At 42.4% G+C, this 14,979-nt stretch overlaps 1 protein-coding gene across 1 annotated transcript in view; it reads left to right on the top strand.

Moving 5' to 3' along the window:
• SLC1A1 (solute carrier family 1 member 1) overlaps positions 1-14,979 on the top strand; it is a 72,184-nt gene that overhangs the window by 36,042 nt on the left and 21,163 nt on the right. The window contains exon 3 of the mRNA XM_045840888.1: positions 14,379-14,471. Coding sequence (XP_045696844.1) covers positions 14,379-14,471 — 93 coding nt within the window. The remainder of the gene's footprint in view (positions 1-14,378; positions 14,472-14,979) is intronic.

The following is a 14,979-nucleotide window of genomic DNA, read 5'->3' as shown; positions in this document are numbered from 1 at the left end:
CCTGACTGGGAATGTAAAAGGAGCAACTGATCATTGTTTCTCTTGCACACCGATGTTTCTCTCCCTCTCTCTCCACCTTTCTCTCTCTAAAACAAGTAAATAAAATCTTTCAAAAATCAAATTTGGAAGATTTTATGTAAGCATCCAGATTTCAAGTTTCCTCTGAAAAAAAAATAAGATCGGGAAACACTGAACCTATGTTTCCACACACCAACAATGGTTTGAAGCTCAAAGACAGCCATTTTATTTAGTTGGAGTAAATGCATTTGAGGATGCCACAGTCTCCACCACTCCCTATTGTCTATTACCTCATCCAATTTATATCAACCTCTGGCCCCTGTAAGTCCTGCTGTTACAACCTTTTAGTATTTTCTCCATATCAAAGACTCTTAATTTTTTTCTCCTTAGGCTCCTTTGAGAACATGATGAAAGTTTTGGACTGTTTCCCAAGAAAAATGGTCACAGTTGTGCATATGTAGTATATTGTGCATGAAGTTTCATAGGGCTCATAAATCACCTGATGATCAATACTATTTAAACCTGGTGTCTGTAGAGGAAGATATGGAATTTTGATCCAAAGTAGGCAGCAAATCGAAAACTCATGCAGTAAACCAGGTTTTAGAAGGAAAGGTAATACATGTATTACTAGTTGTATGATATTGGATGTTTGAAAACATTACTGCTCTTGGCAGTCAGCAACTAGTCGGATGTTTGCAGTCTGGCTGTTTGGTGCTACTTCAGCCTTGCACATATTCTAGGAAATGGTTTACAACCTTCAGCATTCCCACCCACATAACCCAGCTGGTTTTTGTACCTATAGCACAGGTCTGGTAATTTCTACAATTTCCCTTCACCAAACCCCCAGCAGTTAAATAAGACTTAGAGAGCAGAGCTGCTGCCACATCTTTGATGTGGAGCAGTAAAATGGTCAAAAATTCAAGGGCCATGAACAAAACAGGATGGAACAGTGATGCCATGTTCGTGTTTCAAATTGTCAGACTAAAAGGAAAAAGTAGTAATACTAGTGTTGGCAAGGTTGTGGGAACATGAGCTCGATCATACATTTTTGGTTACCACATAAATTGAAACAAACTTTCTGGGGGGGCACTTTGGAAAATGTTCTGGTCTTTCCACTTAAAATTCTGTCTCGTGCAATCTAGCATAAAGAAATAATCAGAGATGTGCTCAAAGATTTAGGTGCAAGGGTGTTCATGGCAGCGTTTTTTATTAAAATAATGGTGATAAACTACAAGCAGCTGAAATAGATGTTAATATTAGTACTCCAAAGTTAGGATTCCATACAGCTATTTAAAACCTTGTTTTAGAAACATATTTAATGAGATATGGAAATGTTTCTTATATATATAAATATATAAAGTGGGAGCATTAAACAAATTATATAATAGGATGTTGTTTACAATCTAAATTTTATTAAAAGTTGAGATCAAAACCAAACCATTAACCATGGTTAGATCTGCACAGTAAGAAAACTTGATTCCTTGGGCTTTCTTTACATTTTTAAAGCAAACACATTATTTTTGTTTGTTTTGTTTAGTCTTTCCTTTCCTTTCCTTTCCTTTCCTTTCCCCTTCCTTTTCCTTTCCCCTTCCTTTTCCTTTCCCCTTCCCTTTCCTTTCCCCTTCCCTTTCCCTTTCCCCTCCCCTCCCCCCTCCCCCCTCCCCCACCCTCTGCCCCTCCCCTCCTCCCCTCCCTTCCCCTCCTCCCCTCCCCTCCCTATCTCTGCCAGGTCCCTGCCACTCTGTGCCACCTAACCTGGTATGCGGTCCTTCCCCAGACCCTGCAGTGGAGCTCAGCCTGCTCACCCTGTGCAGTCAGGAGGGTGAAGCAGAAGTTGGCAAAGACACAGAAAGACCTCTTTTCACATTTCAGAAGCTTTTATAAGTCCAACAGATCAGTAGCTTGTTTTAACATTAACTGGGCCAGCAGAGGATACATGTTGGAAGCTGGAGAGAGTTGAATGAGTGAGCCCTAAGGATACAAAAACTAAAGATAGAGACACAGCAAAAATGAGACCCAAGACTAATAATCTGAGCTTCTGCATAAAGGAAATGCTCTTGCCAGACTAACAAGTAAGGAAAAAACCCTCTGCCATCAAAGCCTTTGCTGACATAAAAATACTTACTTTATAGCTATTTTTTGTTTAAACAAGAAGAATTCCTGTTCATGTGATGGTAACAGTAAGATGTCATGTTAATCAGGAGAATTTGAATATAGACTGGCTATTAGATGGTGCCAGGAAATTGTTGATAAATTTGTTAGTGGTAATAATGATATTAGTTATGCAAGAAAATGTCCCTCTTTTTAAATGCATATAGGATTTCGTAGGGATGAAATGACTGTTGCAATTTGCCTTGAAACAAGAGAGAGAAGGCACAGTAGGCATAATCTCAGGGCATTTGTACAGACAAACAGTGCAGGCACTCACAGAATTTTACCCATAATTTATATCACAGACACATGTGTGCCATGCATGGTGTGGGCCCTGTTACCATTTAGGTTTGAAAGCTGTATTTATGACAAACCATGAGGGAAATAGCAGGAGATATGGCTTATGAACATGCCTGAGAATTGTGGCTCTGGAAAATCCTGGTCCAGGTCTTGCCAGCCAGTGAGTGTAAATTCAGGTCTCATTTTCTTTCATACCAAAATTATGATGACTTGACCCTTCTATGACCAGCTCAGGAATGGAACAGCCCCTCAGCTTTCACCTCCAGAGGTTCCCAGAGCATCCTTCCAGGGCGTTATGCTAAGGGGAGATCCCCATCTCTTCCACTCCAGCCGCTTTGCTGCGGACCACTGGACCAGAGTGCTCCGCTGGGCACAGCTGCCACCCCGGTTTCTGCTGTGGCTGCTGCCACCCCTCTGATCCTGAGGAGCTCCCCATTTTGCTTCTCCATCCAAACATAGGAATGTGAATTTAAATCCTCATAGCACAGCTGAGACTAGGGTGCCATTTGGCACAAAGTTTTATGAAATATTGAGGGATAAAAACAGATGAAACATCAACAGCAACATCAAGCTGCTCCCTGAAGGGGCACTTCCAAGCACCTCAGGGTCCTTTAAGAGGGCTGCTCCTCTGCTTAGCTGTCCCTGCCTCTGTGAGTCTGGGGCCAGCATATTCTTCTACACGAAGATGTTGTTGGCAGTGCTGCACCCCAGACCTGTCACCCAGTGCTAGATTTTAAGAGCAAAAAGTTTTATCCTCCTTGGCGCAGGAGCATCCTCTTCCTGCAGTGATCACCATTGTGGAATAGCCCCTTCAGAGGAAAGAAACCCCATCACAGCCACAAGGGAATGGCCTTGTCCGGTGGGCCCCATCAGGAGACTCACATCAGAATGAATACCATTAGTACCAGCTGGGTTGTGGCTTACCCACCCAACGTGGAGGACTTGGACTATGTCTAGTTCAGGTTATGCCCAGTCTGTGCCAGTTCCTGTGCACAGTTCCCCCTCCAGAGCAAGATGCTTGTTCCCACCCACAACTGTGGTCTCTCACTCTGGATTCCCTACAAATGCTGGCCCATCAAGAAGCAACACCAGTTTGCAGCTCCATGCATTCCAAGTTTATACCTAGCCAAGAAAACTCCCTCCTCTACCTCCACCTCAAGCCACAGAGTCGTGGGTCCTAACACTGAAGACTTCAATAAAAACTTTCATGTTTGTCAGTTACTCCCCAGTTTCCACGAGCACTGGCTGGGTAATGGATTTACCTCTGTGGGGAGGATTGGATACATCTTTGTATCCAAAGATGAATTTAAGACTCCACCATGAAAAAAATTTTTTTAATTGCTCCCAACTTTTCAATGTTTGTTACTCCAACTTTTGCATCAGGATTTCAAAATTTTAGGGCTTGATCTCATCTCTCAGGACAGAGGTTTTTCTACTATTTTCTAATGAAAAAAATTAAAGGCTTAGATATAAACAATATTTATTAAGCAAAGAATAACTCTGTGAATCGATTTCTTTTCAGATGGAAGTGTGCAAGCTTACTTTATAAAGGGCCAGATAGTGAATATTTTGGGCTTTTCGGGCCACAGGGTCTCCATTCAACCACCCAACGGGGCTGTCACAGAAGAGCAGCCACAGACAATGGGGACATGACAGTGCATAGATAGCTCTGTGCCAGCAAAACATTTGCTTACAGAAGAAAGGGAGGCCAGCTGGGTGCTGATCCCTGCTGAGATGAAAGATTAGATTCTGACTCTCAAGACACAATCTAGTTGATGTGGGATCCAGGTGACAAAATAAACCAACACACTGAGCAAATACAGGCAAACCACGCAATGAGTGTAGAGGCCCTGCTGAGAGCATGGAGGGCGTAGGGATGGGCACGCTGAAGTGAAGTCAGTCAAGGCTTTTGGAGACTCCTGATTTTACATTTGAGTTCTGCAGATGACACACTTGGATTACTTGGGCTGGGGAAGGCATTTTTTTAAAATATATGTATTCAGTTACCCATAAGCAGCTGTGTGCCTGGAAACTAGCCCACATCCTGTATTGGAAAGAACTGTGCCATATGCTTCCCTCAAAAGGGGTTCATTTTATTCAGCAAACACTTTTAACCCCTATTGTATAAAAACAGACTAACAGAAAAACATCCAGGAGAGGCTGAGGTTTCTGCCACCCACCTGGTGGTGAACCCCAGGTCTTCTGCCAGCCAGGTCTGTCCATGAGTCCCTTCTTAGGCAAGAAGTTGTAAGAGTTGAAAACCATTACATCACTTGGTTATACAGTTCACTGTTAGGTAGCTAAGTGCATTTAATGTCAACTTTAGCTATGGGGGAAAGTATGCATGCTTTTCTTGAAACATTGATGGTTTTTTATGCAATTCAGTCTCTATGAAAATTGCCATTTCAAAGTGGCTTGCTTATAAACTTAAAACTCCATGCTGGAGCCTAAGATTTTGAAGACTGAGAATGAACACCTTGCCTCATTTGCAATATCTGGAGCAAATAGGCTCTGCCTGCATTTCAAGGGCTACCTCCTTTCTCTTTCCTCACAGCCTTGTTTGGAAATCAAGAAAACATGATTGCCTAAGCAGTTTTGCACACATGAAGTAAACGTTTCCCTAAGACCATCAAGAAATTTGTGTTCCACCCCTGGCCAGATAGCTTCATTGGTTACAACATCATCCTGATACACGAAGGTTGCAAGTTCGATCCCCAGTCAGAGCACATACAAGAAGCAACCAATGAATGCCTAAATAAGTGGAATAACAAATCTCCCCCTCCTTCTCTCCTTCTCTCTCTCTCTTTCTCTCCCTACTTCCTCCCTTCTTCTTCCACTTTAAAAAAATTATTGTTTTTCTTTTAAATTTGTGTTGAGTTAGAACACAGCTATTGAAGCCAAAGACTGGGCTGTGTTAACTGCATTTCTACAATGCCTTTTGTCTAAAGGTGGGGGCACATGGTATATAAGGAATGGGAATGTTCCACTTGGAACAATAATAAAATGAAAAGTGGCAGGATAAAAATATGCCCTGCTTCAGCCTCTCTCTGAGATAGTAAAGCCTGATGAGTCCACCAGACTTTCCTTCTGCCTCAACTGGTACTAGACAATTTCACAGCTCTGTTTGACTATGAGTTAACCTAGTTCTGTTTCTTTAAAAAAAAAAAAAAGACTGAGAAACTTTGCAGGGATTCTAAGGAAATTTCTGTGTGTTGAATGCATGGGCATGGGAGACCACTCATTCATTCATTCATTCATTCATTCCATCTTTGATATCCCAGGCTCTATGCTAGTCACTTAGACACAAGAGAAGTCCTGTCCCATAAGGAAGGGAAGTCCATTGCAATGCTGTGTGATAAGTGCTTTGTGAGAATGAGGACAGCTGCAGAGATGACTGAGGTAGAGTTCTGAAGAGAAGTTAGAGATCAGGTCAAGTGGAGTGGGCATTCCAGGCAGAAGGCATGGCTCTTGGGAGGACAGTGAGACTGACTGGAATGCCGGAAACATGGGGAGGAAGAATGGAAATGGAAAAGTGAGCGTGTGGCTTCATGAGATTTGTGTGCCTTCCTGAGGGGTCTGGACTTGAGCCTGTAGGTATGGGGAAGCAGGTGATGTCTGTGAGAACCTCTAGTGCTGCTTTCTCCAAAGGGACACCATCAGCAATCTTCAAGTGGGGAAGTATTGTCAAAGAAAAAAATGACACTTGGTAAAGATGGTCAGGCAGACTTTCATTCCGGCCCATCATGATAGGTATAGGGACCCCTGCAGTGGGGCTTTGCAGTAGGGAACAGATACTGAGCTCAACTCTGAATGAATACAGCATGAGCAAGAAGGAACTGAGGGCCAACCAGCAGAGTAAAGGGAACAGTAGATGGATTGCTAAGAGGAAGCATCAGAGGTAAGGACATTTCTGGCTAAACTGACCTAACCTGATCCATCTAAAGGTGGGCCAGGGTAATCAGACATCACCTGGAGGATGGTGGATGACAAGGAACCTAATTAGACATCAATAGTGATATCAAGAATGAAGGGTTCCAATTAAATTAGGATTATTGCTAAAACTAGATTTTACAAGGAGGTGTAAGTGGGCCTAGGAGAAGATTCAGGAGCCTGACTAAAGTTTGGTCAAGCAAAGAATCTTTGTTAGTGTCAATAGACATGGGTAGAGGGAGAAGGGAGTCTAGAGGTTAAGGGTGCAGCCATAGGAGCCAGACTGCCCAGGTTTGAGTCCTGGCTTTGCCATTAACTGACTGTGAAACTTTGAACAAGTTGCTTAACTTGTCCTCAGCTGTAAAATAGGAAAATAATAGTACTGTGTTATGGTGCATTTAAAGTGCTATCTAGATTTTTCATTCACTCTCTTCTAACATTGTCAGAAGTGTTGATGTAAGAAACATCCAGACCTGTAGAGAATTTCTGCAAAAGTTTATTTGAGGCAAAATTGAAAACAGTTGCCAGGAAGCAAGATCTCAAATGCTCCAGAGAATGACAGTTTTGCAGTTTTTCTCACCAGGGTGGTTATTCCTATTTCAAAGGTGTGTTAACCCAGGTGCGCAAAAACAAAGGACAGGGCTTGCTTAAGGCAAAGACAATAAACAAACCTTGTACTAAAATAGTTACATGCCTGGGACATGACTACCCATCATGACCTGCCCAGTTAGGAATTTATGATCAGGTTGCCCTTGGAGGTTACTTCCAAGTAGACCCATTTTTCATCCACAAGAGTTTAAGTCTGTGCACTGGCATTACAGACTATAGGGCCAGTGTTAGAATTGAGCCATGCATGTGGGGGTGCACACAATGCATCCATTCTAGAAATGAAAACAGTATAAAAAGACTTGCTCTGCCACTGATTTATAATGTTCACCAGCATTCAAGTAGCTTCAAGCCAGAAGCCTGAGCTGCCAGTTTTATAAAGAGAAGCAAAGAGAGAGCTTAATGATAATTAGATTGTGGTAAAAATCAGAAAAGTTTTGTGGACCTTTTAGCTATCCTGTTGTCAAAGCATTCATAACAAGCTCTGAGGGCCGTGGGTGAGTTCCTCAGATCCTCTGAGGTGTGTTTAATGCTTGTATTTAGACAATAAGCCTCTTCTAAAAGCTCATGGGGTCTTCTAAGAAACTGGTCCCATGCAAATACCATGACACTCTGTGGTATTTAAAAAAGTGTTAAAACAGCTCCCCAGATTGCTGAGAAAGCAGAAGGCCAGCCCACTGCTTTGTGTTTTGGTGGGGGGAGTGCAGAATTTTTTAATTTGCTTTTGTTCTTTTGCTTATAGACAGATCATGTAAGCTTATAGCCTTCTTTATCTCACATGATCTAGTATCTCTTTTCTTCTTTTTTATTGTATTTTTTTCTATTATCATTTATCCCCCTTGTCCCCCTTCCCCCTGCAATCACCACACTGTTGTCCATGTCCATGAGTCCTTTTTCCTTTTTGCTTAATCCCTCTACCTTCTAACCTCCCCCATAGCTCTTATCCTACTCTCTAGCTATGAGTCTTTCTCTATTCTGCTTGTTATTTCAGCTTCTTCCTTAGATTCCACATGTAAGTGAAATCATATAGTACTTGTCTTTCTCTGACTGGCTTATTTCACTTAGTATAAGGTTCTCTAGTTCCATCCATGCTGTCACAAAGGGTAAAATGTACTTATTTTTTTACAGTTGAGTACTATTCTATTGTGTAAATGTCTCATAATCAACAAACAACAAGTGCTGGCAATGATGTGGAGAAAGGGGAACCCTTCTGCACTGTTGGAGGGAATGTAAATTGGTACAGCCACTGTGGAAAGCAGTATGGAGAGACCTCCATAAGTTAAAAATAGATTTGCCTTTGACCCAGTAATCCCACTTCTGGGAATATATCTGAAGAAACTCAAAACACTAATTCAAAAGAACGTAAGCACCCTTATGTTTATTGCAGTGTTATTTACAATTGCCAGGAAATGGAAGCAGCCCAAGTGCCCATCAGTAGATGAGTGGATAAAGCCCACTGCTTCTTGACATGTTTTGAACATCAAATGTGGACCTGCTGACAGAGGCAGCAAAGTGACCTTTAGTTGGTTCTGCCTGAGGACCAGGTTATTTTGTTAACTTCAGAGAACAGTGTCTGCTGGTGATGACTATTTTAAGGGAGTTCCTTATATTAATAAAGAACTAGACATGCTATATTTTGCATTCTCCCCTCTGCTTTTTCTCTTCCCTTTTACCATCCCAGGTAAAGTCCAAGCTGTAGAGATTTCCCTGTGCCCTGGATTAACAGAGTGAGATCATACCCAGCCTTATTTTCCCTGGGCAGTGAATTTGTTTATTAGCTCCTCATAGAAACCTAGTATAGTAGTACAGTGGGTGGGATCTTATCCATCTTTAGAGATGAGGAAACAGGAGTTTGAAGAGAAATTAAGGTGCTTTTGCAAGATCACACAGACCCTAAGGGCAGCACCTAGGACTGACACAGGCTCTCAAGTTCCATTCTGGAGCATTCTGCTGCCCAGGAGCTGGACTCTGGGAAGAGGGGTCCTGGGGGCAGGCAGCTGAACATAAACAACTAGGTTAATCATTCACTCCCCACACGGTTATCAAGCTCCTCTGTGTGCAGGGCTCTGCGTACATACTGGCGAACAGGCAGCTCTCTAGGTCTCCTGCCATCAAGGAGCTACATTGTAGTCTAGTGAGAAAGGCAGATGTTAAATAAACCCATTGATGAAAAAATGTGAAACATGACATGAACTAGATGCAAGTGAGGAAAACAGAGGTGCCTGGTTCATCCTGGAGTCTCAGGGAAGGACTCTGAGGAAAGGACATGAAAGTAGCCAAATGAAGGGTAGGGAAAAGTAGTCCGGCGGAGGCAAGAGCCTGTGAAAAACCCTTAAGTGGTGGGGAGCTCGGTCTGCCCCAGGGGGCCAAAGGTGGGCAAAGAGGGTAGCCCACCCGGGGCAGGGAGGCAGGCCAGCGCCCTTCTTGCAGGGTCTCGTTAGCTGGATTAAGGACTTTCTGTTTTATTCTAAGTACCAGAAGGTTATGCATACATGTGAAATGCCCTGATTTATGTTTTTAAAGATCTCTTTAGTGAGGAAGGAATACAGAGGGATTACAGAAGACCTAGTGAGGGAATGAATGAGCTAACCCTTGTTAAATGCCATCCATTTGGTCAGTGATATGCTTCATGCTGATCATTTCATTCAAGAATAATGGAGGCTTTTTACTGAGTACAAATTGAGTTCTAGGTGCTCTACCAGGTGTGTTACAGGTATTATTTCTAATGCTCACAATAGCTGTACAAGATGAGGTTCTCTTTCTCCTCAAAGTTACCTTTTAGGGTGCAGAGGCATTTGAAACCTCCATTTCATAGATGGGGAAACTAAGGCTGGTAGGAAAAGGCTAGGATTTGAGTGCAGTCTGTCCCACCAAAGCCAATGCTTGTTTCTCTCCATGCTGGTGACAGAGACCGGAGTTATCTGGACACAAGGATGTACCACTGAGTTTCCTGGACGTTGTTTCCATTCACAATTAGTAACCACCATCAAATGCCAGACCAAAAAAACTTCCAATAGCAATTAGTCCTGACACCCTAATGGCAACGTGGAGAGATTGTCACGAAAACTTTGTTCTCCCGTGGGCGGTAAGCTTAATCAGAGAGTTCTCGGAGGAGTCTTTTGCCCTCGAGTGTTTATTTTTAAAATGTGCTATTGTTTAGCCCACACAACTGCTTCCTTTGTGGTGTTTTTCTGAAAAGTTTAGTAGATTATTACTGTTGTGGCCAGGAACCAGTACCTTAGCTTATCAGAGACCCTTCCCAAAGTGAAAAACAAAGAGCCAGCAGGTGTCCCTAACTTCCAAGGACAACCTTGGATTGTACCCCTGTCTCTAGGACACAAAAATCACAGAGCACCCTATTTAATGCACTGGGGACCAGAGAAAAAGAAGCCTCGGGCCTTAGAGCAATGTGGTCAGTGTGGCGATGGAAACACACCAGGTGATGGCTTACCTTTATTCTCTTCCCTACCCCTGTGCTGGCAAGGTAGAGAGTGTCCTGAATTTTGTAACTGAGTCAAGCTTGACTGTGTTCATTCAGCATTGTTGAGCATCCACTAAATGCTGGATACTCAGGGAAGGTCTAGAGGTCATGCTGTCCGACATGGTAGCCATTACCCACATGTGGTTATTTAAATTGAGATCCGTTAAAATTCAGTTCCTCACTCACAATAGACACATTTCTATTGCTTACGAGCAGCGGTGCTTACAAGCCACATGGGGCTTGTGGCTACTGCAGTGGACAGCACAACTAAAAGACATTTCCATCATCGAAGGAAATTCTACTGGGCAGCACCAATCTAGAACTCTGCAATGTGTGGACAGAGCGAGCATGACATAGTGGGTACGGATATGGCCTTTGGGGTCAGACCTGGGTTCAGGATCCTGGCTTCATCAGTCAGTTGCAGGATCATGGCATGTTACTTAGCCTTTCTTAGCTACAGCTTTCTTCTCTATCAAATGGGAAGAATAATGCCTGCCTTTTAGGGTTATTGTGAGAATTAAAGATAATACACTCAACGTTAAGTCATCGCTCCATACACGGCGTCTGTTGTCACCCTTGTCGTCATCAGTCATCGTTTGTTATTGGCAGGTGGGGCCTTCAGACCTCTCAGACAGGCATTTTATATTCACATTAAGTTCTGTAATGTGCCTTTCATCGAGGCTTTCAAAGATGAGGCTGTTTCTCTGCCTATGTGCCTTCCCATTCTGGTGGTCACCGCTGCATCTCAACGTCAGTTTATAAATCGTCCACAAGCCTGGAGTTGGGGCCAGCTCTGCCCTCAGTCAGTGATGACTGGACAGGTAGAGGAGCAACCCTAGAGAGGCAGAGAAACACAGTTGTTGGTCTGAATACATTTCTGAAAAATCCAGAACTATAGGACTATGGTAAATTTGAGGAATGAAAAACAAAGCTCTTTCTGAAAATAACGACAGGTTAGTTGCTGCACTTGGGCAGGGAGGAGCTGGCTGACTCTTTGGGGCGTGTATTTGTTTAGGATTTTTCCACCGAGAATCATTAGTATGAAGCCTTTTATTGGCAGCTGGGTCCTGGAATAGAAGCAGAGGCACCAGCCCTTGGCCAAAACATTAAGACAAATTAAGATATTGACGTATTCTGGAAACAGTTACCCGTGTAGATCTAATTTGTTTCACTGCTGGAAGAAAATCCTGAGAGGACGTGAAGCACATACTCGAGAAAAGTTCTGTAGCCGCCCTATGAGCCTGTCACTTACCAGCATCTTTGGGGTTGCAAGCCGCTTAAATCGGACATCTACCAAAGGCCAGTGTGTCTGAAAATACATCTTCTATGAGGGTCAGGCATACAGGTGCCTATACAGGTTACTCTGTTCTGTTAATCTAGTGATTTTCTTGTTTTTTTAACCCAGCATATTGTTATACATAATTAATATAATTGTTTATCAAAATAATGTACGGGGCTCTAAAATGGAATAAACACATTTAATAGTCATATAATATACTTAGCAAACTTATATGTTTGCATTATTGTTTGCTCTTTTTTCCTATTCATTCATTTATTTTTATTGTATTTTTTCCATTACCATCTATTGCCTTACCCTCTTCCACCTCTACCTTCCCCCTGAGCACACCAAGCTGCATTTTTCCCAAAGAAAGAGAATAGCATCTAGCATTATGGTTATTCCAGGATGTGACTGTTGCAATATGCCCATCACACACACACACACACACACACACACACACACACACACACACACACGTGAATGGGCCCTTAACAGCATCCTGGGTGGCTGTTAAAGAAGTCAGAGCCCCTTTTCTTGAAATTTTAATTTCCAAAGAAGCAATCAACAGCCAGAGGAATGTTGTGTTTAGATTGAGAGATGATAGCTTCCTTTTGGTTTTTACTGTATTAAATACATTCAATTGTATGTAAAGAGCATAATCCTCCAGTCACTTTAAAAAAATGGATAGGCCTTTTCTAGCGAGAGGAGTGCATATAAAGCTGTTTGTGCCTGCTGATGGCCTGCAGGTTTACTGCCTTTTCCTTGAGGTTGCTTTATGACAACCTCTCCACGTTTCCTGCTACATTGTATTTCAGGTTTTACAAACAGTGTGGGACAAGTCACGCATGATGCAGGCTCAACAAACTTCTTTGTCCCTGACAGGTATGGCTCAGTTGGTTGGGCCTCATGGTCATGACACATACCTGCATTGTGGATTCTGTCCCTTGTCAGGGCACTGGTGAGAGGCGACCAATTGACGTTTTTCTCTCACATTGATGTTTCTCTCCCTCTCTCTCTAAAGATAAATAAAATATTTTTAAAATGATTTTCAGCCCTGGCTGGAGTAGCTCAGTAGATTGAGCGCGGGCTGGGAACCAAAGTGTCACAGGTTCGATTCCCAGCCAGGGTACATTCCTGGGTTGCAGGCCATAACCCCCAGCAACCGCACATTGATATCTCTCTCTCACTCTCTCTCTCTCTCTCTCTCTCTCTCTCTCCCCCCGCTTCCCTCCCTAAAAATAAATAAATAAATAAATAATATTTTAAAAAATCATTTTCTTTGGTGATCATTTGATTCAGGCTGTGATTCTCTTTTTGGAAATCAGGCAGGATAGTCTGAAACCTCCAAATGACACCTCACTGAGAGATGATTTGGTTGCTTCTCAGCTTGCTCCGTGCAGTCAGTCGACTTACCAAGCTGTGCCATCAACTCCGTTTATACGAGCATCTTTGATGGAGGGCAAGGCCTTCTAGCAAGGAGGACTGAATGCTTCCCACCTCTGCAGCTGTCCTTGGCATTCTAGACAACCCTTGCTGCCCAAGCAACGTTCAATAATTTTATTGGCAGTCAAAGACCATTTGAAACTACATCTAACAATGTAGCCATACACCTCTTAAATCACCTGTGCTCTCAGAAGTTTTTATTTATATGCTGCCTCTTTAAAATGGAAGCTTTAAGGTATGTTACAATCAGCGCCATTCACAATAAAATTAACATGGAAGTGATTTGAAAATCATTAAAGGAGAAAGGAAGTATGCTGGCCAGGACGGTTAATGACATCACTGTGGCTTACTGACTTTGGTGCTAAGACTACCTGAAGATCCAGCGTAAGTGGGTGACAGGTACATTATGGTGCAGCCACCTGAGAGAAGCCTTTAAAATTATCCTCAGGGTGAGTTTATAAGAATAAGAGAAAATGCTCATAATACAGTATTAGTAAGAAGAGGATTAAAATCTATAAAATTATCTCAGCTGTGTTTCCAAAACTGAAAAATAATATTAGAAGATAGTTCACCAAAATATTAACTATGGCTGATGAGCTGAAGTGATTTCTTTTGTATTTTTCTTTGTTTTAGATAATTATCATGAACATATATTACTTTTATAAGCACATGTAAAATTTAGCTTTTGACTCTGAGCTTCCTGACCAAAGGCAGAAGGGGTTATATGATTTTCATTATGTGATGGAAAGAAGTATCTCAGTTCTTCAAAATAAACTCTTCCTTGATACAGAATTCCAGAAGGATGTTGAGTGGCATATGTGCAAATCTTGATAAAGTTCTTAGAGCAAATGCAGAGGGGGCACCCCCTCTGTGTCTTGTGACCACCACCCAGGAGGAGCCCAAGGGCGACGGACATCACCATGGGCTGTAGCAGTGAGGGCTCGCCGCAGTCAGGGAACGTGCCCCTCACGAGGCTCCCATCTCTTACTTTTGTGTTTGGAGTTTCGAAGTGCTTTTTTCACCCTGTGCATCTTTCCCAAGTGTGTGCAACAGGCTTAGCGGATCCAACAACAGTTCTCAACTCTTTCACACCATCAGGATTTGATCATTACTAGTTCTGGAAATCAGTCTTTTAAAAAGTGAAGTAATTTGACTTCTCCCCCATTTCAGGTGTTGCCGCCCTGGATTCCAATGTATCTGGAAAAATTGGTCTTCGTGCCGTCGCGTATTATTTCTGTACCACTATCATTGCTGTCATTCTAGGTAAAATTTATCACCAAATCCTTTTTCCTCTATATAATTGCAACTTTTCATTTAAAGGGTTGGGCTTTTAATAATGCTCATGTTTTGTTTTGTTTTGTTTTTTTAATCAGAAGGTGGTATTGTTACACTACCATGAACCTTTTCGGCTTGAAGTCTACACAGCACCTTAAAATAGAATGCCGACTGAATTCCAGCCATGGCGCCCTTTCTCAAAGCCTCTAGGGATCAACAGGAAGAGGGTGGCTGTACTATGGCTTTTCAAGGTTATTAGGGAGAAGGAAGTGAAGTCAAGAGCTTATAAAATCTTTAAACTGATTAGTCTGTAATAGTGGAGTTGAGTATTATTTAAAAAGATTTCCAGAAAAATAGCATTTGAGTCCATTTCAAACTTCACATTGTACTGAGAACTAATGGTTGAGTCTTGCCAGGTATAAATTACACTTGAAAGAGGGAGCACATTCTAAGGGAATAGAGCTGCTCCTGTACCTTTGGCGTCCTTTTGTGAAGA

Source organism: Phyllostomus hastatus, unplaced genomic scaffold, assembly GCF_019186645.2.
Source record: "Phyllostomus hastatus isolate PE091 unplaced genomic scaffold, TTU_PhHast_1.1 phas_contig_34, whole genome shotgun sequence".
NCBI lineage: Eukaryota > Metazoa > Chordata > Mammalia > Chiroptera > Phyllostomidae > Phyllostomus > Phyllostomus hastatus.
This window is presented reverse-complemented; position numbering and strand designations above follow the sequence as displayed.